The 27,802-nt window shown below is 42.3% G+C and overlaps 1 protein-coding gene across 1 annotated transcript in view; it reads left to right on the forward strand.

Moving 5' to 3' along the window:
• Nucleotides 1–25,178, forward strand: part of slc9a3r1a (SLC9A3 regulator 1a) — a 37,716-nt gene extending 12,538 nt beyond the window's left edge. The window contains exons 2-6 of the mRNA XM_021581026.3: nucleotides 17,300–17,470; nucleotides 19,253–19,406; nucleotides 21,858–21,901; nucleotides 22,834–22,932; nucleotides 23,858–25,178. Coding sequence (XP_021436701.2) covers nucleotides 17,300–17,470; nucleotides 19,253–19,406; nucleotides 21,858–21,901; nucleotides 22,834–22,932; nucleotides 23,858–24,016 — 627 coding nt within the window. The 3' untranslated portion in view covers nucleotides 24,017–25,178. The remainder of the gene's footprint in view (nucleotides 1–17,299; nucleotides 17,471–19,252; nucleotides 19,407–21,857; nucleotides 21,902–22,833; nucleotides 22,933–23,857) is intronic.
• Nucleotides 25,179–27,802: the final 2,624 nt, after the last annotated feature.

A 27,802-nucleotide genomic window follows, 5' to 3' on the forward strand; every position in this document is an offset into this window, starting at 1 on the left:
TTTCTGGGCCAATGATAACTATTTGGTTCATAGGAGATGCCATTCATTTGTATCTGACTGTCTAGACTGTTTGAATTGTCAGCTTTCATTATGTTCTCTACAGGTATTAACCTTGTTTGAAGCCAACTCAGAACCATGTATAAAGACAGTCCGTTGATAATGAGCCATCTAGCTTCTGGTGTTTGAGGTTTAGGGTGGAGCTGCATCATCAGTCTATCTGAGAGCGAAATAAACACTTCCTGTGTGTTCTGAGCTGGTTGCCATGGCGCCAGAACAGGAAAGAAAAGACTGAGTGAGACAGACAATGTTTGTTCTGCTGGTTGATTGATAGACAGGAGATGGTAGTCATAATGTATATTGTGTCAGAACACACAGCTCTCTGTGTGGGTAAGCAGATTGTCTGATATGAGTCACAACAAAGGAAGATAAAGTCCATGGTAGTTCAAGTTGTGTTTATCATATAGTATAACATGTACAGTGCATTTGGAAATTATTTAGACCCCTTTTTTCCACATTTTGTAACGTTACAGCTGTATTCTAAACTTGATTAAATCATTTTATTTTTCCTTGTCAAGCTTCACACAATACCCCATAATGACAAAGTGAAAATATTTGCAAATGTGTTAAAAATAAAAACATAAGTATGTGTATCCTGTTTCCATTGGTCATCCTTGATGTTTCTACAACTTGATTGGTGTCCACCTGTGGTAAATTCAATTGATTGGACATGATTTGGAAAGGTGCACACCTGTACAGTTGCATGTCGGAGCAAAAACCAAGCCGTGAGGTTGAAGGAATTGTCCATAGAGCTCAGAGACAGGAGTGTGTCAAGGCACAGCTCTGGGGAAGGATACGAAAAAATGTCTGCAGCATTGAAGTCCTCCAATAACACAGGCCTCCATCATTCTTAAATGGAAGCAATTTGGAACCGCCAAGACTCTACCTAGAGCTGGCTGCCTAGCCAAACTCTGCAATCGGGGGGGAAAGGCCTTGGTCAGGGAGGTGCCAAGAACCTGATGGTCACTCTTACAGAGCTCCGGAGTTCCTCTGTGGAGATGGGACAAACTTCCAGAACATCAAACCATCTCAGCAGCACACTACCAATCAGGCCTTTATGATAGAAAGGCCTAACGGAAGCCAGCCAGTAACTGGAACATGACAGCCCACTTGGAGTTTGCCAAAAGGCACCTAAAGGACTCTCAGACCATGAAAAACAAGATTCTCTGGTCTGATGAAACCAAGATTGAACTCTTTGGCCTGAATGCCAAGCGTCCTGTCGGGAGGAAACCTGGCACCATCCCTATGGTGAAGCATGGTGGTGGCAGCATCATGCTGTGGGGATGTTTTTCAGCGGCAAGAACTGTGAGACTAGTCAGGATCGAGGGAAAGATGAATGGAGAAAATTTAGAGATCCTTGATGAAAACCTGCTCCAGAGCACTCAGGTGACGGTTCACCTTCCAACCTGACAACGAACCTAAGCACAGAGCCAATACAACGCAGGGGTGGCTTCTGGACAGGTCTCAATGTCCATGAGTGGACTTGAACCAGATCGAATATCTCTGGAGAGACCTGTAAATAGCTGTGCAGCGAAATTCCCGATCCAACCTGACGGAGCTTGAGATCTCCAAATACAGGTGTACTAAGCTTGTAGCGTCATACCCAAGATGACTCGAGGCTGTAATTTCTGCCAAAGGTGCTTCAACAAAGTACTGAGTAAAGGTTCTGAATACTTATGTACTTACATTTTTTTTATTTTTTTAACACTGTCAAACGTCTATAAACCAGTTATTGCTTTGTCATTATGGGGCATTGTGTGTAGATTGAGGGGGGGAAAAACAATTTAATCAATTTTAGAATAAGGCTGTAATGTGGAAAAAGTCAAGAAGTCTAAATACTTTCCGACTGCACTATATATGGGTTTAGTTCTGAAAAGCCAGCTTCTCTTGTGAACTTCAGACTTGTTTTCAGAGAGTGAGACTAAATGTTATGTGATGTAAGAGGCATGGTAATGTTGTGGTCATGACATGTAGCTCCAACAGGCTGTTCCTGTTTACTGCATTTTCTCTTTGACTGGAACACAGGTGAAAGGACTCGCTGTAGCTAGCAGCACATTGTTGCTCTGTTCAGATTCAGTCGACCATGAGGCCATGCCCAGTTAGATGGCCTGCTCTAGGTATGATCTAAAAGGATGGGAGAGACCCACCCCCAGTCCTCCTGTCTGACTCTGTCCCCCTGTCTACCTGCCTGTGTGTCTGATGCATTGATACGGACACTCATATTTTCGAACACAGGCCTAATCAGTGCTCTATCCTCAGATGTTACCAGGTGGTGTCAGATAAGAGGTGCTTTTGGATGACTGACTGTGTTGAATTATTGTTGAAGAAGTGTCTTATGGATGCCTCCCAAATGGCACCCTTTTCCTTACGCAGTGCCCTATGGGCCCTGGTCAAAAGTAGTACATTATATAGGGAATAGGATACCATTTGGGGACAACCTGTGTCTTCACTTGACACTAACTTGTCTACTGCTATAAGCACATATCTCTTCGAAGAAGGTCCTCTCTAGTGTGGACTAGACTGTCAGGCTGATTTGACTTGGATTTGCATCTTTCTGTAGTTAGTTGATTTCTATCTGGGTGGTTATGCAAGATGACAGTGCAGATCTAAGTTCAAAGGTTTCACACAAACTCTTAATACTCAACACTAATAAAACACCCCAAAAATCTTCAAGTATGGGCTAAATGTTTGTTTGCCCTCTTGCCACTGTAGATATCCATCTCTTTCTTCACAATGATAGTCATAAAGACTCATTAAAACAACAGGACTTTAGAATTCCCCCAATGAGAACTGTAAGACATAACTTCACACATCTCTTGTGGCTAAGTTTGGTGTGTGTGTGGTCTCCAGTCCTGTGTCCCCTAGATCATGGGTTTTCAAACTGTTCTCCCATGTACCCCTGCCCTGGCAAACTGGCAACTAATGGAACCACATCACATGTTAGCAAAAAAAAACAGTTGCAAGTAAAAGTAATCAACATTTATTTAAAATTAATAGATTTTGGTAGGCTATTTATTTTGACTTCACCAAAGTTCATTGGTAGAGAAAGTGTAAACTAAACCGTCTATTAGCTAGAAAGGTATCTTGGCGGCGTAGAGAAAAAATTGCTTTTGTAAATCCCTTTATCTACTTCCCCAGAGTCGGATGAACAAGAACAGCTAGCATGCTAACTGTTCCTGTCGACTTCGTCATTGCGCTAACGCTAGTTAGCTTTTGGCTCATGAAACTACTTCTAACTTTCTTCATACTGGATACAGGGACATACAAATTATATCCACAATGGTATTCTGTTGCAGATAGCGATATTCATTTTTCACAAAATAAATAGTTAAAAATATCCCAGTTTGAAGACACCATCCTGTGCAGAGCGATAGTTAGCAAGGTAGGGATAGAGATCTCTAGTGAGTCAGTGTTAACATTAACCTTTGAGATGCAGGACAAAGGAATGTTTGACATCCGCAGGTGACACACACTCTAGTATTATGAAGACACTCTGCCACAATAAGGGAAGTGAAGTCAGTCGTTTTGACACAGCCCCCAATGCTTCCTGTTAGCAGTAGGCCTACTACTGTACCTGACCCAATAAGTGCTCTGTTCTGTGGTTTTACGCCCTGATGCTCAGCGCCTATGAGCAGACAGAGAGAATGAGAGCAAGAGAGAAGTGGGTGAGAGGGTGAAAGAGATGTGTTGCGATGTTACACCCCTGTTACTGGCTACAGGGTGGAGTGTGAGAGAGTGATGTAGGCCCATGTGTACTAGTGCTTCCTTTTATATTTCCTATGTGTGGCACAAAGACTGCAAACAGCATCATTTTCAGTTGAAAGAAACCAATTAAAGCCTACAAAATGTATGGTAAACAAAATGCAACCTAGAAGCTAAGTGGGGGAGCTTGCATAATGGTAGGGGAAAGACTCTTTATCTTCACTCCGTACATCACAAACACAAAACAACTATTTGTCTTGTCTTCCTCTCATCTTGTTCTGATATCTCATTGTATTTAACGACTGTTTTGAAAGTGTGGGATTCTCCTTAGAGCATTACAGCAATGTAACACACTTCCTGACGTGGCTGGATGGTAGTTATATTCTCCTTTTTCAATAAAGCCTGTAGAGGAATAGAGGGCTATCTGGGTTTACTTTAGTCCGCTTCAGCAAACACTACTACAGTGTTTTCAGGACCAGGACAAATACTACAGAGTAATATTTTCCTGAAAATCTACCAAGTTTCAATACCGGGATTAATTCATATTTATCCTGGGAAATACAGCAAAAATTGGAATTGCACTAGATATGAACAAGATATGTTCACTATGCCAGGGTTCTCCCCAAAAGAGGGGCGCTGTGTCACCTTGTAAGCTTAGCTGTGCCACTATTTTAAAGATTTCAGAGCGAACTAAACTGATAGTTACTCTATCATTACTAAATATTTTGATTGCCAATAACATTATGAACAGCCTGTTCTGCAATTCGCAAATTCAGAGTGTTATGTTCCACAATTAATTCCACGCATTTCAAGTAGTAGGCTATCGACACAGCGTGCACTCAGGACGCACAGAGTGCACTCTGTGTATAGTGTTGTCTAATCATACACACTTTGTAACGGCAGTCAAACAAAAGTCAAATGGACCAAATTTGCTAAGCTTACTAGATATTCTGTCATTATTTGGAGGTTATCTCCTAATTGAGTTAATGATACCAGATCAGCTCTTGAAAAAAACGGGTATTAAGAGAACTTGATATTTTCACAATTTAATCTTAACGGGGACCAACTCTGTTTAAAAAAAACAGTATCTACACTCATACCGTTTGTCGATCTCACACGTACTGGGCGTATGTTAATGTGTTCCCAGGACAGGCCTGGGATCCCAGTTATCCATGTTAATCCATATAGTGGACTACTTTTGACCAGAGCCCTATGACAATATATAGGGAATAGGGTGCAATTTGGGACACCAAGAGACAGTCATACTGCTGCTGGCTGGTTGACTGCATATGAGCTCAGTGCCCTGTTACTCTGCTATAAAGTGCATTGAAATTGAATGTGATCTTTAATAGACAAGCAGTTGTTTTTGGATGATTTTAGCTTTGTTTGAGCATTGTCATTTAAATCTGCACTTCTAGCATTACGAAAGTTCAAAGCAAACAGCTCAAATCATCCCCCAAAACATCAATCCATTTACAACCGTTTGCCTATCAAAGATTGAGAATCTTTGCTGTAGCTGTCTGAGGACACAACTCTCGGTGTTTAGAGTGCAGGTCTTTGCTGTGACAGCGGCTGGCTAGGGATCATAGGCTCAGGCCCCTTCGTCTCCCCAGGACAAAGCATCTTATTGTCAGCCTCCCAGACCCCCTGAGGACCGCCTGAGGCTGGAGCTGGGCGTGGTGACGGACACTAGCAGGATGTGTGGGGGGTGTAAAGTCCTTGTGGTGTGTAATTATAAGAGCCAGTGTTATTCTATCTTTCCTTGGGCAGAATTATTCTCTAAGCCAACATCAATGTCTGAGAGTCCCAGCAAGGACCTACACCAACAGTACCAACCTTAACCTGTCTATCTGCCAAACATGGTCATACTGACATAGTGAAGAGAATGATGAAAGAATGCGAGAGATGCACTATATATACAAAGGTATGTGGACACCCCTTCAAATGAGTGGATTTGACTATTTCAGGCACATATAAAATGGAGCACACAGCCATGCAATCTCCATAGACCAACGTTGGCAGTAGAATGGCCTTACTGAGAGCTCAGTGATTTTCAACGTGGCACCGTCATAGGATGCCACCTTTCGGGGTTGGGTTAATTGCGGAAGACACATTTCAGTTAAAGGCATTCAGTTGTACAACTGACAAGTTATCCTTGTTTTCCCTTTCCAACAAGTCAGTTTGTCAAATTTCTGTCCAGCAAGCGCTGTCCCAGTCAACTGTAATTGCTGTTATTGTGATGTGGAAATGTCTAGGAGCAAAAACGGCTAAGCTGAGAAGTGGTAGGTCACCCAATATCACAGAACGGGACCACCGAGTGCTGAAGCGCGTAGTTTGTAAAAATCATCTGTCCTCCATTGCAACACTCCCTATCGAGTTCCAAACTGCCTCTGGAAGCAACGTCAGCACAAGAACTGTTCATTGGGAGATTCATGAAATGGGTTTCTGTGGCCGAGAAGCCGCACACAAGCCTAAGATCACCATGTGCAATTCCAAGCGTCGGCTGGGATGGTGTAAAGCTCGCCGCCATTGGACTCTGGAGCAGTGGAAACGCCTTCTCTGGAGTGATGAATCACGCTTCACCATCTGGCAGTCTGATGGACGAATCTGGGTTTGGTGGATGCTAGGAGAACGCTACCTGCCCTAATGCATAGTGCTAACTGGAAAGTTGGAGGAATAATGATCTGGGGCTGTTTTTCATGTTTCGGGCTAGGCCCCTTAGTTCCAGTGAAGGGAAATCTTAACGCTACAGCATACATTGACATTCTAGATTATTTTGTGCTTCCAACTTTGTGGCAACAGTTGAGGAAGCCCATTCCTGTCTCAGCATGACAATGCACCCATGCACAAAGCAAGTTCCATACAGAAATGGTTTGTCAAGATCGGTGTGGAAGAACTGCACAGCATATACCCATCAAATACCTTTTGGGATGAATTGGAACGCCGACTGCGAGCCAGGCCTAATCGCCCAACATCAGTGCCCGACCTCACTAATGATCTTGTGACTGCTGCAGGGACTTGCTTCCATTCAATGTTCCAACAACTGGTGGAAAGCCTTCCCAGAAGAGTGGAGGCTGTTTATAGCAGGAAAGGGGGGACCAAGTTCATATTAATGCCCATGATTTTGGAATGAGATTATTGATGAGCAGGTGTCTACATACTTGTTTACAACAGTTTGCAGTTCTCCCAGGGTCAGCTCGATGAGTTGAAACAGGAGAACGGCAAGATTACAGCAATTGGTAAGTCATTTCTGTGAATGTGAATCCATGATAACAATGACGGATAAATCAGACTCGAGGGACAATCAAGGCAAAACAACAGGGTTCTGGACGGAAATGCAGAATCTCCACACGAGACCTGAACTGAGTCTGAGGACAAAGTGAGGGAAATTACCTCTGATAACTTGAAGATTGACCATAGGAAGATTTGAGGTGGAACGCGCCCTAAAACTGGAAATGACTGGAATGACTGGAAAACCTACCACTGTAATTAGTGCTTGCAATCTGGTTCAGGTTATTCATTAACACTACAGGAACAAGATCATCCACATGAATCGATCACATTTTTATAAATACTGTAGATCTTTGTTCTAAAGCTGTATCCTTACCCACTGGATGCAGTGGCTATATCCAGGAAAGCCACAGATCTGAAAGCTGGGCCTAAAATGGTATATAAGAGATCATACCAAGGATTTTGCTGTGACACTCATGTGGATGACAATAAAAATGTGTTTTATGAAATTGCTTATTCCAATTATTAATAAACATGCACCTGTTAAGAAGCTGTTAAGGCTCAATGGATTGATGAGGAATTGAAAAACTGTATAGTTGAACGAGATTGCCCTAAAGGAGTGGCTAATAAGTCTGGCTGCACATCTGACTGGCTGACTTCCTGCAAATTGAGAAATTGTGACTAAACTCAACAAAAATAAAACTATTTTGAAGCCAAGATCAATGATGGAACAAAAACTTGAGTACTTTTTAAATTAAATTATGGGAAGAAAGACATTGAACTCCGTCTTTCATTGAATCAGATGGCTTATTCATCACAACCATTTGTTGCCAATTATTTGAATGATTACTTCATTGGCAAACAGGCAGAAAATGCCAACAATGAACAAGTGAGCTGTCGTATTCATGCATTAGAAGGAAAAAAAAATGAAAAAAGCTTTGGAAGTTTGAGTTTTGTGAAGTTAGTGTGGGAGAGCTGTAAAATGTATCGGTCAAAAATGACAAAAGTCCCAGGATTGAGAACTTAGATGAAAAGCTACTGAGGATGGAAGCTGACTCTATAGCCACTCATATCTGTCATATCTAATTAATCTGACCACTTCTAATAAGAATGTGGTCAGATGAAGCAGATGCTAAGCTACAGGACTGTTTTGCTATCACAGACTGGAATATGTTCCGGGATTCTTCCGATGGCATTGAGTACACCACATCTGTCACTGGCTTCATCAGTAAGTGCATAGATGATGTCGTCCCCATGGTGACCGTATGTGCATACCCCAACCAGAAGCCATGGATTAGAGGCAACATTCACACTGAGCTAAAGGGTACAGCTACCACTTTCAAGGAGTGGGTCTCTAACCTGGAAGCTTATAAGAAATCCCGCTATACCTTCTGACGAACCATCAAACAGGCAAAGCGTCAATACAGAACTAACATCGAAGCGTACTACACTGGCTCTGACACTCGTCGGATGTGGCAGGGCTTGCAAACTATTACAGACTACAAAGGGAAGCACAACCGAGCGCTGCCCAGTGACACAAGCCTACCAGGCGAGCTAAATAACTTCTATGCTCACTTCGAGGCAAGTAACACTGAAACATGCATGAGAACATCAGCTGTTCCGGACGACTGTGTGATCACGTTCTCCGTAGCCGACGTGAGTAAGACCTTTAAACAGGCCAACATTCACAAGGCCGCAGGGCCAGACAGATTACCAGGACGTGTACTCTGAGCATGCGCTGACCAACTAGCAAGTGTCTTCACTGACATTTTCAAACTGTCCCTGACGGATTCTGTAATACCAACATGTTTCAAACAGACCACTATAGTCCCTGTGCCCAAGAACATGAAGGTAACCTGCCTAAATGACTACCGACCCATAGCACTCACGTCTGTAGCCATGAAGTGCATTGAAAAGCTGGTCATGGCTCACAACACCATTAACCCAGAAACACTAAACCCATTCCAATTTGCATACCACCCCAACAGATCCACAGATGATGCAATCTCTATTGCACTCAACACTTCCCTTTTCCACCTGGACAAAAGGAACACCTATGAGAATGCTAATCATTGACTACAGCTCAGCGTGCCCTCAAAGCTCAGCACTAAGCTAAGACCCTGGGACTAAACACCCCCCCCCCCCCCCCCCTCTGCAACTGGATCCTGGACTTCCTTATGGGCAGCCCCTAGGTTGTAAGGTTCGGTAACAACACATCCGCCACTCTGATCCTCAACATGGGGGCCCCTTAGGGGTGCGTGCGCAGTCCCCTCCTGTACTCCCTGTTGACTCATGACTGCATGGCCAGGCACAACTCCAACACCAGCATCAAATTTGCTCATGACACAACTGTGGTAGGCCTGATCACCAACAATGATGAGACCGCCTATAGGAAGGAGGTCCGAGACCTGGCAGTGTGGTGCCAGGACAACAACCTCTCCCTCAACATGATCAAGACAAAGGAGATTGTGGAATACAGGAAAAAGAGGACCAAGCACACCCCCATTCTCATCGACGTGGCTGCAATGGAGACTATTGAGAGCTTCCAGTTCCTTGGTGTCCACATCACCAACAACCTATCATGGTCCAAACACACTAAGACAGTTGTAAAGAGGGCACGACAAAACCTATTCATTGACTACAGCTCAGCGTTCAACACCATAGTAACCTCAAAGCTTATCACCAAGCTAAGGACCCTGGGACTAAACACCTCCCTCTGCAACTGGATCCTGGACTTCCTGACCGACCTCGTCCTCTGCGTTGCTTCCTTTTGCGAATAATCGGGATGTCTGCCCTGTGGGGTGTTTGGAGAATATCTTGTGAGTCCTGCTTGTTGTTGCTGAAGAAATCTTTGTCTAATCCGAGGTGAGTGATCGCTGTCCTGATATCCAAAAGCTATTTTCTTCCGTAAAATACGGTTGCAGGAACATTATGTACAAAATAATTTACAAATATTGCGAAAAAACACCACATAATAACACAATTGGTTAGGAGACTGTAAAACGGCGGCCATCTCCTCTGGCACCATTTCTACTTTGACTCTCTTCTGGTACCCCCTGTATATAGCCTAGCTATTGCTATTGTTATTTTACTGCTGCTGTTAAATTATTTGTTACTTAAAAATGTGTTAAGTTAACCAACAATGCTTTAAGTAACTTTTTTTTAAAGTAAGAATTTCACTATACTGTTGTATTCGGTGCATGTGACAAATAAAATTTGTATTTGATTTATTTTTAGTCTGAGTCGAGAGAAAAGTCTTTGTCCTCAGGCCTAGAGGGAACCCAAAGTAATTATATTACCCAAGAGTGGTAAAGCGGCCTTTACTGGTTCTATCAGCAGACCTATAAGCTTGCTGCCAGCTCTTAGCAAACTGTTGGGAAAAACTTGCAGTCCTCATGACATCTGCAGTCCTCATGACTCCTTGGAGCATGTTCACGCAGATGAGCAGGGACCCTGGGCATCTTTCTTTTGGTGTTTTTCAGAGTCCGTAGAAAGGCCTCTTTAGTGTCCTAAGTTTTCATAACTGACCTTAATTGCCTACCATCTGTAAGCTGTTAGTATCTTAACGACCGTTCCACAGGTGCATGTTCATTAATTGTTTATGATTCATTGAACAAGCATGGGAAACCGTGTTTAAACCCTTTACAATGAAGATCTGTGAAGTTATTTGGATTTTTACTAATTGTCTTTGAACGACAGGGTCCTGAAACGTTTTCATTTTTTGCTGAGTTTATAAAAATACAATTTATTTGCAGGATCCATGTCCTGACTTTCAAGAATGGCTGAATTGTTTAGCCTTTTCTGGTTGGCTGGATGCAAGTTTCACCATCTAATTATTTCAGATCTACAGGAGTGCAAATTTCACCATGGCCCGTGGCAATATGTTTGCACATGAGAATTATTCAAATATGGCAAATAAGAGTTCATTCTTGCATTCAATCCATGTTGGCTTTCACGGACTACCTGAGACATGAAACAGGTGGGTGGGAGGGCATACAGGCTATCGCCAATGTATTAATGCGCAATTGGCCTAAAATGGGTAATGTAAACACTTCAACTACTTAATTTTTATTTGACACTGGGTTTCTGTGAAGAAGTACCATTTTTTTTAGGTGTGACATCATTACCTCCATCTGTTTTTATCGACAGAAGTTTCTAAAATGGAAATGCACCGCAACAGGCAATTGTCACATCTGTTTTCTATGCAAACTGTCTAAATGTCTTCAAAAAGTTAATAGAAACATGGCTACTGTTTCCCTTTTGAAATGTGATCACGCCCCTGTAAAGAAAATGTTGTGAACATTGTTAACAAACTTTTCTGATATTAGTGAAATCAAGCAACAATATTATTTTCATGGATATATCCAATTACATTTCTATAGAAAAGCTATGAAAACAGAGGAACACTGAGCATTTGCTGCCCTTCCAGCTGTATAGTTTGTAGCTTTAGTTAGCTAAATGAGATTAGTTACTCAGCCTGCATAGGAACCATTTTTTAAAAGCATAGCAACCAATTTTTAAAAGCATAGGAACCAATGTTTTAAAGCATAGCAACCATTTTTTAAATGTTTTTTTGGTTTTGGTCCTCAAATGGAAGGTTTAAAGCTGCTATTTAACCTTTTGGGCTATTTGATGAAATTCACATTGACTGAGCTATAACACACATTCTTTCTCAATGAAAGCAAGTCTTAGAAGCGGGAGATCTGTTCTGTGTGGTATTTCTATACTTCCTGTTTTAAATTTAGTTTGTCTGACTTTCAGTTTTGTACAACAGCTTCAAACAGTTGAAAATACATTATTTTTGGTTATTGAATAGGTGTTGTACAACACAGCGGTTTAGATGCAATGTATAGTATAGCGAATCATTGTATGTTTTGTCACAAACTGAAATTAGGCAAACTAGGAAATGGAGGAGCGATTTCTGCATTTTGGACTTTAATTTTTGTTTGTTTTAAATCGTATGAATTTACTTATCAAACATGCAGAAAGCATTACAGGCATCAGGAGCAAATGTAAATGAAGTGAAAGTGCCGCTTTTGATTGGACAGTGAGTTTGAGGCATTGTTCTTGATCTGTTTCACATTGAGGAGGCTCTAAGGATGCTCTTAGCCCAGGGCTAAGGTGCAGTGTGAACATGCCTGTTGTGTATTTGCTCTCCTGCTGTGTGTCTGTCTTGGGCTGATTCTCTCTATAGTGGTGGTGGTAGTAGTAACTGGATTAAAGAGCTCACATTGCCTTCAGGTGTCCATTTCAAACACCTTTCCAGAAACCATGCTGCTAAGAGATTTTAGATGGCTCTCGGTGCTTTCTTCTGCGTTTTGTGTACACCAGCAAACTGTGTCTCCCACACATTCAAAGTCTTGTTTGTTTGACATCATTGCTGTTGAAATGACAGTCTGGGATATGAGGTTTTCCGGGCCTCCACCCATTCTATTGTGAGTTCTAATAATTTATCATTCAGTACTGAAGCTGTCATTCTGCCCATGTTGATTTTCCTCAACAGTCAATGATTTATGAAGCCAAGTGTGACTCAATAAAACATAAAATAATGACCTTCCATATTCATCCCAGGCAAACTGTCTCCATTTCATATATACTGAGTTTATTTTCTACCAGTGTACAAGTATTCTACAGCAGGGAGACACCCATCATGGGTGGCCGATCAGGATGCAAAGGTTGCTCTTAAGTGTTGGTAACAGAGAATCATTAACAGGTGACTAACAAGAACACAGCTGTAATCTCTGGAACAACCCTCTTTATCAGTAAATGGGAGGAGGGACGCTTCATTTTTATTAGGGCTCATGATGTTCTCCACTATTGCTTATATATCCTCTGGTCATAAAATGTCTCCAACTTTCCCTTATCTGTTCTTTTAGGGAAGACTGAAATGGAATGTATCATTATTACAGGATCCTCCAAGATGTCGCTAATAACCAGCGTGTTTTTGTTTCACAACGTTTTGTCCTCTGACTACCTGTCTTCCCTTGCTATTCCCATTTAATGTTTAGCCGTATATATTTAAAGAATTCGCCAATCTTTGTTTGGGATTTAGAAATCTAATTGATGCCATATTGGCACCAAAAGTTCAAAGATGAACTGTATTGTAGTCTGGTTCTAAATGAGAATGTTTGCCATAGAGGGTTTGGTTGTTGCCAACATGGAGGTTAGGTTTCCAACATCTCTCTGGCCCTGGTATTGATGACCTCATTCCCCTTTCTGCTGCTACACAGTAGAATCTCCTATGTAGCTGTTATCCTGTCTCTAGTTGGATTAAATGCTTAACCCAGCGTATGGCCACTCCTGGATTAGCCCGTTATACTAAACATCAGTCAGTGCTCAGCTAGACACTCCTGGAAGCCTTGTCACTCACGAGTTTAACATACATGCTGTACTGTGTGGACTATTTGCATTGACCCCCACACACTTTACACTATGCATGGATACTTTACCCCCATCTACAGTTGCAGTCGGAAGTTTACATACACTTAGATTGGAGTCATTAAAACTCGTTTTTCAACCACTCCACAGATTTCTTGTTAACAAACTATAGTTTTGGAAAGTCTGTTGTGTCATGCAAAGTAAATGACCCAAGTCATTTTTCCAATAATTGTTTACAGACAGATTATTTCACATATAATTCAGTGTATCACAATTCCAGTGGGTCAGAAGTTTACATACACTAAGTAGATTGTGCCTTTAAACAGCTTTGAAAATGTCAGAAAATGATGTCATGGCTTTAGAAGCTTCTGATAGGCTAATTTGACATAATTTTAGTCAATTGCAGGTGTACCTGTGGATGTATTTCAAGGCCTACCTTCAAACTCTGTGTCTATTTGCTTGACATCATGGGGAAATCAAAAGAAATCAGACAAAACCTCAGGAAAAAAATGGTAGATCTCCACAAGTCTGGTTTATCCTAGAGATAAACGTTCTTTGGTGCGAAAAGTGCAAATCAATTCCAGAACAACAGCAAAGGACCCTGTGAAGATGCTGGAGGAAACGGGTACAAAAATACCTATATCCACAGTAAAGAGTCCTATATTGACATAACCTGAAAGGCCGATCAGCAAGGAAAAAGCCACTGCTCCAAAACCGCCAGCCAGACTACGGTTTGCAACTGCACATGGGGACAAAGATCGTTCTTTTTGGAGAAATGTCCTCTGGTCTGATGAAACAAATTAGACCTGTTTGGCCATAATGACCATTTTATGTTTTGAAGGAAAAAGGGGAAGGCTTGCAAGCCGAAGACCACCATCCCAACCGGGAAGCACGGGGGTGGCAACATGTTGTGGGGGTGCTTTGCTGCAGGAGGGACTGGTGCACTTCACAAAATAGATGACATCATTAGGAAGGAAAATTATGTGGATATATTGAAGCAACATCTCAAGACATCAGTCAGCAAGTTAAAAGCTTGGTCTCAAATGGGTCTTCCAAATGGACAATGACCCCATGCATACTTCCAAAGTTGTGGCAAAATGGCCTAAGGACAACTCAGTCAAGGTATTGGAGTGGCCATCACAAAGCCCTGACCTAAACCCTACAGAAAATGTGTGGGCAGAACTGAAAAAGCGTGTGCGAGTAAGTTACACCAGCTCTGTCAGGAGGAATGGGCCAAAATTCACCCAACTTATTGTGGGAAGCTTGTGGAAGGCTACCCGACACGTTTGAGTGTTAAACTATTTAAAGGCAACGCTACCAAATACTAATTGCGTGTATGTAAACTTCTGACCCACTGGGAATATGATGAAAGAAATTAAAGCTGAAATAAATCATTCTCTGTACTATTATTCTGACATTTCACATTCTTCAAATAGTGGTGATCCTAACTGACCTAAAACAGGGAATGTTTACTAGGATTAAATGTCAGGAATTGTGAAACTGAGTTTAAATGTATTTGGCTAAGGTGTATATAAACTTCTGACTTCAACTGTACATATTACCTTGACTAACCTATACCCCTTTACTTGGTATATAGCCTCTTTTATTTTACTTGAAAAAATATTTACTAATATAATAAATAAATAAAACATAACTGCATTGTTGGTTAATAAGAGCTTTTAAGCATTTCACGGTAAGGTAATACCTGTTGTATTGGGCGTATGTGACAAATAAAATTTAGATTTGATAGTATGTAGAAGCAAGTACAGTGGGGCAAAAAAGTATTTAGTCAGCCACCAATTGTGCAAGTTCTCCCACTTAAAAAGATGAGGCCTGTAATTTTCATCATCGGTACACTTCAACTATAACAGACAAAATGAGGAAAAAAAATCCAGGAAATCACATTGTAGGATTTTTAATGAATTTATTTGCGAATTATGGTGGAAAATAAGTATTTGGTCACCTACAAACAAGCAAGATTTCTGGCTCTCACAGACCTGTAACTTCTTTAAGAGGCTCCTCTGTCCTCCACTCGTTACCTGTATTAATGGCACCTGTTTGAACTTGTTATCAGGATAAAAGACGCCTGTCCACAATCTCAAACAGTCACACTCCAAACTCCACTATGGCCAAGACCAAAGAGCTGTCAAAGAACACCAGAAACAAAATTGTAGACCTGCACCAAGCTGGGAAGACTGAATCTGCAATAGGTAAGCAGCTTAGTTTGAAGAAATCAACTGTGGAAGCAATTATTAGGAAATGGAAGACATACAAGACCACTGATAATCTCCCTCGATCTGGGGCTCCATGCAAGGTCTCACCCCGTGGGGTCAAAATGATCACAAGAACGGTGAGCAAACATCCCAGAACTACACGGGGGGACCTAGTGAATGACCTGCAGAGAGCTGGGTCAAAAGTAACAAAGCCTACTATCAGTAACACACTACGCCGCCAGGGACTCAAATCCTGCAGTGCCAGATGTGTCCTCCTGCTTAAGCCAGTACATGTTCAGGTCCGTCTGAAGTTTGCTAGAGAGCATTTGGGTGATCCAGAAGAAGATTGGGAGAATGTCATATGGTCAGATGAAACCAAAATATAACTTTTTGGTAAAAACTCAACTTGTCGTGTTTGGAGGACAAAGAATGCTGAGTTGCATCCAAAGAACACCATACCTACTGTGAAGCATAGGGGTGGAAACATCATGCTTTGGGGCTGTTTTTCTGCAAAGAGACCAGGACGACTGATCCGTGTAAAGGAAAGAAGGAATGGGGTCATGTATCGTGAGATTTTGAGTGAAAACCTCCTTCCATCAGCAAGGGCATTGAAGATGAAATGTGGCTGGGTCTTTCAGCATGACAATGATCCCAAACACACCACCCGGGCAACAAAGGAGTGGCTTCGTAAGAAGCATTTCAAGGTCCTGGAGTGGCCTAGCCAGTCTCCAGATCTCAACCCCATAGAAAATCTTTGGAGGGAGTTGAAAGTCCGTGTTGCCCAGCAACAGCCCCAAAACATCACTGCTCTAGAGGAGTTCTGCATGGAGGAATGGGCCAAAATACCAGCAACAGTGTGTGAAAACCTTGTGAAGACTTACAGAAAACGTTTGACCTCTGTCATTGCCAACAAAGGGTATATAACATATTATTGAGAAACTTTTGTTATTGACCAAATACTTATTTTCCACCATAATTTGCAAATAAATTCATTGTACGATTTTTAATGTGATTTTCTGGATTTTTTTTCCCTCATTTTGTCTGTCATAGTTGAAGTGTACCTATGATGAAAATTACAGGCCTCATCTTTTTTAAGTGGGAGAACTTGCACAATTGGTGGCTGACTAAATACTTTTTTTGCCCCACTGTATATAGCTTGGAGCAACTATAGTATTCTTAGAGTTAAACTGCACTATGCTTGCTTGGTCAGTGACTATTAACAGCAGTTGGTCCAATATTGTTAATGTCTATTTTCCTTGCTATCTGTCTCTGTTCCTCATTTCCACTAATAAAAAACTGGGGGAAGTTTTCCTTTTCCCAGATCCCTCTCTGTGGCGTCAACCTGTCATGGAATGTTCCCTCTGTTCTTTAGTACATTGAGAACACAAACTTTGCTTCTTGGTCTTTGGATGGTTGCTGAATGCTACAACACTCTGTCTCTGGATATTTGTCACACTAATGGTGTTCTAACCTGATTTTAAGATCTCCATTTCATGTCAACTGTTGCTTTATCATTTGGAGTTGTTGGGTGCTTATTTTTTTTCTTTGCTAATCACAATCTGTTTTGAGGAATACGTCTCTGAGTGACAAGATGGGATATGTCTCTGATTGGCCAGATCTGCTCACTCCATGTAACAGTGTAGATGTGCTGAATTAGACATTCTCTCTCTCATCGATCTGTGTGCTTAACTAGATCTGTTTTCCCTGTCTGTCCGCAGGAATCGAAGGCAGAGCTGCGTCCTCGTCTTTGCTTGCTGAAGAAGGGTGCGACGGGCTATGGCTTCAACCTGCACAGTGAGAAGTCTAAACCAGGCCAGTACATCAGGGCTGTGGACGAGGACTCTCCTGCGGACAAGGCTGGCCTCAAACCCCAGGACAAGATATTACAGGTACATCTTTACTGTACATTTTCCTTTACACACACACACACACACAAAAACAGCGAATCTGTACATTATGTTTTTATAAACCCAACTACTTAGCAGCAGTCCTCTTATCCCTATCTCTAGGCCAGATTAGGAATGCAGGGCAATATTCTTCTGGTACGGTCTGTACCGGGGGGGGGGGGGGGTTGCCTGACTGGTGGGAACGTGGCTTGTGCTAGAGGAGGAATGTGTGTTATAATCCCATTACATCAGTGGCAGAGTGGTCAAATCAAAATCTAATTTTATTGGTCACATATATTTTGCAGATGTTATAACAGGTGCAGCGAAATGCTTATGTTTCGAGCTCCAATAGTGCAGTAATACCACACAATATACAGAAATCCCCCCCCTCCCCCCAAAATTAAAAAATTAAGAAATATCAGAATGAGCAATGTCATATTCCGGAATATAAATATCTATTTAATGTTGTGTATGGGCCGTATATCAATAGAAAGGTGTGTATGTGTGTACAGCAGTAGCTATCTAGGATGAGCTTAGACTAGAATACAGTATGTATTGAAGTGGGTGAAACACTATGTAAACATATAATTAAAGTGACCTATGTCTATACGGCAGCAGTCTCTAAGGTGCAGGTTTGAGTAACCGGAAGGTAGCCGGCTAGTGACAGTGACTAAAGTTCAGGGCAGGGTACTGGGCAGAGGCCGGCTAGTGACAGTGACTAAAGTTCAGGGCAGGGTACTGGGCAGAGGCTGGCTAGTGGTGACTATTTAACAGTCTGATGGCCTGGAAATGGAAGCTGTTTTTTTTTAGTATCAGTAATAGCGATCAGTACTGGGATTAGGCAATGCACTACTGGGAAGTGTGTGAGAGTGAGGTAAAAATAGAGGGAAAGTAAGGTAGAGAGGGTTATACAAGGCCTGTGGTGTTAGTGTGTGTGAAGGGGAAACAGTCTTTTGTCCTTGGCCTTTTTTATTCTGTTTTTCGGGCTCTTGGTCCTCATGTTGTAATACTACCAGTTAATCCACTAACCGTGTCTCTGACCTGCATTACACTCCAGTTACACTGACTTCAGTTAATCCACTAACCGTGTCTCTGACCTGCATTACACTCCAGTTACACTGACTTCAGTTAATCCACTAACCGTGTCTCTGACCTGCATTACACTCCAGTTACACTGACTTCAGTTAATCCACTAACCGTGTCTCTGACCTGCATTACACTCCAGTTACACTGACTTCAGAGACACGGTTAGTGGATTAACTGACCTGCATTACACTCCAGTTATACTGACTTCAGTTAATCCACTAACCGTGTCTCTGACCTGCATTACACTCCAGTTACACTGACTTCAAACGGTGTGTAACAAAGGTCACGCTTTACGGCTAATGCTTTACACTAACCAGGGACATGTTAGTGAGCTACATTTCTTACGTATGGTAATACACACACATGGAGGAATGGGATCAGGGAGAGGGTGTATAATGGCTCTGTTGTTTGATCAAATGGTGGGAGTCTGTGAGAGATTCCAGATGGTATTTTCTCCCGCTGGAGTTCGACAGGCAGTCCTCCGTCTTGTGGCAGAGCTTAGTTCCTACAGCGCCCCGAACCGTTTAGTTCAGTTTAAACCTCCGTGGGAGGACTGGACTGTATGTTATAGTCCCTAACCACTACACCACCCACAGCATGGCTGCATTCACATCAAGTCTATTGTCTCACTGTTCTGGATGTACTGGACAGCTGTACTTTGATAACATAATTCTTTCCTCTTCTCTCCCCAACCCCCAGGTTAACAGTATGTCAGTAGTAGGGATGCAGCACAGTGAGGTGGTAGCAGCCATTAAGGCCGGGGGAGATGAGACCAGTCTACTGGTGGTGGATCGTGAGGCAGAGGCTTTCTTCAACAGCTGTGACATCATTCCTACTGAGGCCCACCTTACAGGTACACACGCATACACACTATTTCATTGGAAAAACAAGACAGACGGGGGGGGTAGGACACGCGGGTGGACACGCGGTCGGTAGGGCGGGTGGACACGCGGTCGGTAGGGCGGGCGGTAGGACGGAAGGACACACGGGCGGACGGAAGGACATGCGGGCGGGTGGGAGGGACGGACACGCGGGTGGTCACGCGGACGGACGCAGACAGACAGGCAGAGGGACGGACAAGCGGGTGGTCATGCGGGACAGGCGGGCTGACGGACGCAGACGGGTGGAGGGACGGACACGCGGGCGGGCGGATGGACGGGCGGACGGACGGACGCAGACAGACAGGCGGACAGACATGCAGGCAGGCACACATCTCTCTCTCTCTCTGTGTGTGTAACATACATACATACATACATACATACATACATACATACATACATACATACATACATACATACATACATACATACAGTGGGACAAAAAAGTATTTAGTCAGCCACCAATTGTGCAAGTTCTCCCACTTAAAAAGATGAGTAATTATAATTTTCATCATAGGTACAATTCAACTATGACAGACAAAATTAGAAAAAAAATCCAGAAAATCACATTGTAGGATTTTTAATGAATTTATTTGCAAATTATGGTGGAAAATAAGTATTTGGTCACCTACAAACAAGCAAGATTTCTGGCTCTCACAGACCTGTAACTTCTTTAAGAGGCTCCTCTGTCCTCCACTCGTTACCTGTATTAATGGCACCTGTTTGAACTTGTTATCAGGATAAAAGACGCCTGTCCACAATCTCAAACAGTCACACTCCAAACTCCACTATGGCCAAGACCAAAGAGCTGTCAAAGGACACCAGAAACTAAATTGTAGACCTGCACCAGGCTGGGAAGACTGAATCTGCAATAGGTAAGCAGCTTGGTTTGAAGAAATCAACTGTGGGAGCAATTATTAGGAAATGGAAGACATAATCTCCCTCGATCTGGGGCTCCATACAAGATCTCACCCCGTGGGGGTCAAAATGATCACAAGAACGGTGAGCAAAAATCCCAGAACCACACGGGGGGACCTAGTGAATGACCTGCAGAGAGCTGGGACCAAAGTAATAAAGCCTACTATCAGTAAAACACTACGCCGCCAGGGACTCAAATCCTGCAGTGCCAGACGTGTGCCCCTGCTTAAGCCAGTACATGTCCAGGCCCGTCTGAAGTTTGCTAGAAAGCATTTGGATGATCCAGAAGAAGATTGGGAGAATGTCATATGGTCAGATGAAACCAAAATATAACTTTTTGGTAAAAACTCAACTCGTTGTGTTTGGAGGCCAAATAATGCTGAGTTGCATCCAAAGAACACCATACCTACTGTGAAGCATGGGGGTGGGAACATCATGCTTTGGGGCTGTTGTTCTGCAAAGGGACCAGGACGACTGATCCGTGTAAAGGAAAGAAGGAATGGGGTCATGTATCGTGAGATTTTGAGTGAAAACCTCCTTCCATCAGCAAGGGCATTGAAGATGAAATGTGGCTGGGTCTTTCAGCATGACAATGATCCCAAACACACCACCCGGGCAACGAAGGAGTGGCTTCGTAAGAAGCATTTCAAGGTCCTGGAGTGGCCTAGCCAGTCTCCAGATCTTAACCCCATAGAAAATCTTTGGAGGGAGTTGAAAGTCCGTGTTGCCCAGCAACAGCCCCAAAACATCACTGCTCTAGAGGAGTTCTGCATGGAGGAATGGGCCAAAATACCAGCAACAGTGTGTGAAAACCTTGTGAAGACTTACAGAAAACGTTTGACCTCTGTCATTGCCAACAAAGGGTATATAACAAAGTATTGAGACATTTTTGTTATTGACCAAATACTTATTTTCCACCATAATTTGCAAATAAATTCATTAAAAATCGTACAATGTGATTTTCTGGATTTTTTTTCCCTCATTTTGTCTGTCATAGTTGAAGTGTACCTATGATGAAAATTACAGGCCTCTCTCATCTTTTTAAGTAGGAGAACTTGCACAATTGGTGGCTGACTAAATACTTTTTTCCCCCACTGTACATACACACATACACACATACACACACAGTTATTCAGACAGAGCAGCCTTGTTGAAGTTAATGATTAAACTGAAGTTTGGGTGGAGGACTAGCTGGCTGGCATCAGAACTAGAACAAGCCAATAGCCTTCTCTTTAAATATGAAGTCATTGCAACCGTATCCACAGTGACAGCTGTGGTGTGGAGGAAGCAAAGGTCTCTAAAGATCCGGGACAGAGGAGTCAAACCCTTTATTCAGATATCTAATTTCCACAGTATTTATTAGTCCGATTAGTCAACAATACCACTGACCTGATACAGGAGTGAAGGGAGGACTGTGGTTCCAAATAAGGCGTTTATCTGCCGTTTGTGTCTCCATTCCTTATTAACAATGTCAATAAAAGAAAATATTGTCCCACTGTTTCCTCTAGGACCTCTTCCTGAACCTGTGTCGGATGGGGGAGCAGAAGAGGAGGTGAGGAGGACTGCGTGTATGTGGTGTGAGGGCAAATCCGCTTGCCTTGTCTGTCTTGCTCGCTCACTCTCTCTCTTTTCCGAACACTCATATTTCAGAGCTTTAATTATTTAATTGGTAAATCAGAAACCTAAATAAGTCTTTGGCTAGATAAGATGGGTGTGTGATGACAGTAGGATCATCCACTATAATCATACCTCATTGAGAGCAGACGGGCTGAATGTAGGGACACTAAGTCTGTGTCACAAATGGCACTCTATCCCCTTAAAAGGGCACTACTTTTGACCAGAGCCCATCTAGTGTCTGATTTAAAAGCACAATATTACTTTATAGGTAATAGGGTGCCTTTTGGGACAAAGCAGCCATGACACCTGGGAACAAGCGTAGGGGATTGGTAGCGATGACATCAGTAGTGGATATAGTGAGCCAGTGTGCTCTCTCTGCCCAGCCCTGAGGGACCATGAGATTGGGAGCCTCTATAATTCCTGAAGCCTACTGGTAATTCTGTTAATGAGATGAGATGGACGAGAACTAGTCAGATAATTAGCCATCTTGCTCACTCCTACTCACACTGACTCAGAGCTATAAAGCTGAGAGTAGAGAACAAAAGCATGTAGCACATCTCAGTGGTTCTGAGCAAGTGCTGGTAAAGTCAATATTCAGCAGCAAATAAGACTGCACACAGTGATCAGTGTTGTCAGAACCAGTTGATTGAATCACAGGTTACTGTGAGTAGGGCACTGCATGGTGAATCCTGACCCCTTGTGGCTGCTGGTGATTGGTGTGATTTCAATGTACTGGAATGTGTGTTTCATAGGTGTGTTTATCTGGTGTGTGTGTGTGTGATGCAGGTGAACGATAATGTGTGATTGTCTGTACAGGTGAACGATAAGGTGTGTTTCTAATGTGTGTGTGTGTCCCGATCTCTACAGGTGGGGGTAAAGCCTAAAGTGTCCGTCAGTTCGTCTACATCCAGCGCTTCCTCCACTGGCTCTCTACCAACAGCCACTGCCAGCACCCCTCCACCAGAGGTGTGTGTGGACGTGTGTGTGTGTGGACGTGTGTGTGTGTGGACGTGTGTGGACGTGTTTAACTATACTTGTAAGAGATCAGAAGTATCCACAGCAATAGTAAACAAACATTTGGCCAACTGGGGACATTTTATTAGTCCCTACAAGATAGAATTCTATTTCTAGGGGGTTTATGGTAAAGGTTAGAATTAGTGTTAAGTTTAGGGTTAGGAGCTAGGGTTACAGTTAAGGAAAATAGGATTTGGAATGGGACTGAATCGTGTCCCCACAGACTGTCATTTATTTTTTATTTAACCTTAATTTAACTAGGCAAGTCAGTTAAGAACAAATTCTTATTTACAATGATGACCTAGTTCAGGGGCAGAACCACAGATTTTTACCTTGTCAGCTCTGGGATTCGATCGAGCAACATTTTGGTTACTGGCTCAGCGCTCTAACCACTAGGCTACTGCCGCCCCCAGCGGTGAACATTTTTATCAGTGGTGTATATATATATATATATATTAAATAAATGCATTTTACCCCCTTTTCTCCCCAATTTCGTGGTATCCAATTGTTAGTATCTTGTCTCATCGCTACAACTCCCGTACGGGCTCGGGAGAGACGAAGGTTGAAAGTCATGTGTCCTCCGAAACACAACCCAACCAAGCCGCACTGCTTCTTAACACAGCGAGCATCCAACCCGGAAGCCAGCCGCACCAATGTGTCATAGGAAACACCGTGCACCTGGCGACCTTGGTTAGCGCGCACTGCGCACGGCCCGCCACAGGAGTCGCTGGTGCGCGATGAGACAAGGAGATCCCTACCGGCCAAACCCTCCCTGACCCGGACGACGCTAGGCCAATTGTACGTCGCCCCACGGACCTCCCTGTCGCGGGTCAGTGGAATATCTAATGAGTAAATCTCTCTCTGTCTGTCTGTGCAGGCACAATTCCAGGTGGTTCCGGCTAAGGAGTCTGATGCAGGCCTAGCCCTCAGCATGTCTCTAGCCCAGGCCAAGGAGAGGGCTCACCAGAAACGTTCAGCCAAGAAAGTCCCTGCCATGGACTGGCGCAAGAGGAATGAACTCTTCAGTAACCTGTAAACCACATATTTCCTTCCTCCTTTTTGTCTACCTTTTGCTCTCTCCAAATGCGCGCATACACACACGTGAAAGTGTTATTGGTTGTGATTTCATTATTTTCATCGTGTTAATTTCGGGTTTTCCACTTTTTTAAAATTTAAACGCCACTCCTAAATAAGAAACAATGTAATTAACAATTTAGAAGCTGGAAAAACAATGTACAGTTGACCTCTAGTAGAGTAAGATGATGACAAAATAAGAGATTATGGGATGCAGGGAAAATTATAAAGGAATTAACATTGCTATAAAGTGTGTTGTCAGTCTTTTAATCTGCAATCTGGTTGGTTGGTGGTCGCAATGCTTCCTTTTAAAATCATGAGCTAGCCAATAGCAAGCTGGAACTGATGGAGCTTTGTGGATGACTGATTCATCTTCAATCTTATTTCCAGAGACTTTCATGCTTTAGTACTTCTGACTAGATGAACGACAGACGATCTGTTGAATTCTTAGCAATACAAGACCAAGCATTTATCACCTAAGTGGTCTACACGTCTGTTTGGCAAATATTACTGAATTTGTTCAGGAATTGTATCATTCTAATGCTGACCGCTGGTTTACTTTGTTGTGATGTTTACTACCCTGTCTATTTGAAGATTTTGTCATGTCAATTCTGTTCTAAATGTGACATGGTCATATATGTGGTTCTAGATTTTTGAATCCAAAGTGAACCATTCTATCTCAGTGTAAACATAAACATTCCTGGGTTAACAACCTGTCCAAACCGGAGTTCAATCACACCTATTGTAAAATTCTCAATTTTATTCCCCCTGCCATTGTCTCAACGTTTTAAAGAATGACATGAAAATATAATTTTTCATGTTTCTTTCATTAGATTTGTACATAGTGAAATATGTCTTAAAGAAAGAAATCCTCAGTTTGTTTGTTTCTGAATAGACTCTTGGTTGAATGGAATGTTAGCCAACTGTACAGTGTATCAGTAATTTCCTACTTTATGTGTCAGTTAAATCTGGTTCAGGGCGCCACTAGGCGCTATAGTATAGACCAGGGATCAACTCTGGTTCTGGAGAGCTACTGGGTGTGAAGGCTTTTGTACACTGTACACTGGTAGAAGGGCTGAGTTGTATTGATGAGGATGACAGCTATAAATTTCGGATCAAACATGTCTTTTTGTCCATCTTCTTTAACCCTTTTTGTGTGTGTGTCTCACCATGCATTCTCTGTGGGATCTCAAAGGAAAACAACTGTTTTAGATTCTCCCTTTTTAATGGTTTAAACAGTAAACTGATGAGTAAACAGGTGGGCGTGCATCACAAACAACACAGACCAATCAGCAAGTCAATAGCTAGTGCTCTAGAACAATGTTCTGACATTAGAATGAAGCCTAAAATAAACACTTTACAGTTTTTGCAATTCCTGTTTAGTAAAGTGTCATTGTTGTACTTTATCACTAGTTAAGGTTATGTACAGTAAGAGGTTTTAGGGCTCTATTCAATCCGTATTGCGGATGTTCAGCAGTACAGCGTGATTGAAATGTAACGGCAATATTTCCTAGTTAGTGCAGACTGCATTCACGGTAAACGCAGCATAGATCAGATCAATCAGAAAGTAACTTTTTAAATTTTTAGGGCTTCAGCCCTAAGAATGAGTGATCATTCACCCAAATTACATAAATTAACATTTATAGACAGTGGCCAGGCGAAGACGACTTTAATCATGGATTGTTGTCTTACCTTGTCCATAGACTGTTTCACAGGGTAAGGAAACCAATATGTCATTTGTGTGTGTGCACACCTACACACAGCTCTGGAAAAAATTAAGAGACCACTGCAAAAGGATTGGTTTTTCCAGCAGGACGATGCTCCGTGCCACACAGCCAGGTCAATCAAGGTGTGGATGATTGGACTACCAGATCAAGACCCTGTCATGGCCAGCCCAGTCTCCAGATCTGAACCCCATTAAAAACCTCTGGAATGTGATCAAGAGGAAGATGGATGGTCACAAGCCATCAAACAAAGCCAAGCTGCTTGATTTTTTTGCGCCAGGAGTAGCATAAAGTCACCCAACATCAATGTGAAAGACTGGTGGAGAGCATGAAAGCTGCGATTGAAAATCAGGGTTATTCCATTTAATCTTGATTTCTGAACTCTTCCTAAGTTAAAACATTATTGTATTGTTTAAAAATGAATATGAACCTATTTTCTTTGCGCTGTTCTTTTTTGTTATTTTGACCAGTTGAAATTTTCTGCAAATAAATGCTCTAAATGACAATTTTGGGGGGAATTTGGGAAAACGTCGTCAGAAGTTTATAGAATAAAACAAAAATGTACATTTTACCCAAACACATACCTATAAATAGTAAAATCAGAGACACTGATCATTTTGCAGTGGTCTCCTAATTTATTCCAGAGCTCATATATATATATATTTCTGAACAAAAATATAAACGCAACATACGATTTCAAAGATTTACTGAGTTACAGTTAATGAGGAAATCAGTCAAATGAAATAAATTATGCCCTAATCTATGGATTTCACATGACTGGGAATTCAGATATGCAACTGTTGGTCACAGATACCTTAAAAAATGGGCCTCAGGATCTCATCACGGTATTTCTGTGCATTCAAATTGCCATCGATAAAATGCAATTGTGTTTGTTGTCTGTAGCTTATGCCTTCCCATACCATAACCCCACCGCCACCATGGGGCACTCTGTTTACAATGTTGACATCAGCAAACCGCTCGCCCACACGACGCCATACACGCGGTCTGCGGTTATGAGGCCGATTGGTCGTACTACCGAATTCTTGAAAATGACGGAGGGGGCTTATGGTAGAGAAATTAACATTAAATTATCTGGCAACAGCTCTGGTGGACATTCCTGCAGTCAGCATGCCAATTGCATGCTCCCTCAACTTGAGACATCTGTGGTGTTGTGTGATAAAACTGCACATTTTTGAGTGGCCTTTTATTGTGCCCAGCACAATGTGCACCTGTGTAATGATCATGCAGCTTAATCAGCTTCTTGATATGCCACACCTGTCAGGTGGATGGATTATCTTGGCAAAGGTGAAATGCTCAGTAACAGGAATGTATACAAATGTGTGAACCAAATTTAGTGTGTATGGAACATTTCTGGTGTCTTTTAATTCAGCTGATGAAACATAGGACCAATACTTTACATGTTGCGTTTTATATTTTTGTAAAGTGTATAATTGCAGTATTGATGGGTACTGTACTGTAGGACCTGAGTATACTGGTAATTTAATGCTTGAGTAAAAGTAACGATGTCTGTGTCCCAATTACAAAATGCCACCCTATTTCCAATGAAGTGCACTACTTTTGACCAGGGTCCTGGTCAAAAGTAGTGCACTAAATAAAAAATAGGGTGGCATTTGGGAGGCCCCCCTATCTGATGAAAGTAGTAAACACTGCATGAAGCAGAAGCAGCTACAGTTGAAGTCAGAACTCCTCCTAGATACAATATTATCCTACTGTACAGTGCTAATCAAATGGCTACCTGGACTATTTGCATTGACCCCCCCCACTTTACACTGCTGCTACTTGCGTTTTATTATCTATGCATGGTCACTTTTCCCCCATCTACAGTTGAAGTCGGAAGTTTACATACACTCAGGTTGGAGTCATTAAAACTCGTATTTCAACCACTCCACAAATTTCTTGTTAACAAACTATAGTTTTGGCAAGTCGGTTAGGACATCTACTTTGTGTATTTTCCAACAATTGTTTACAGATTATTTCACTTATAATTCTCTGTATCACAATTC

This window comes from Oncorhynchus mykiss, chromosome 23 (genome assembly GCF_057628025.1).
Source record: "Oncorhynchus mykiss isolate SJ-2025 chromosome 23, ASM5762802v1, whole genome shotgun sequence".
In the NCBI taxonomy this organism is placed as follows: Eukaryota; Metazoa; Chordata; class Actinopteri; order Salmoniformes; family Salmonidae; genus Oncorhynchus; species Oncorhynchus mykiss.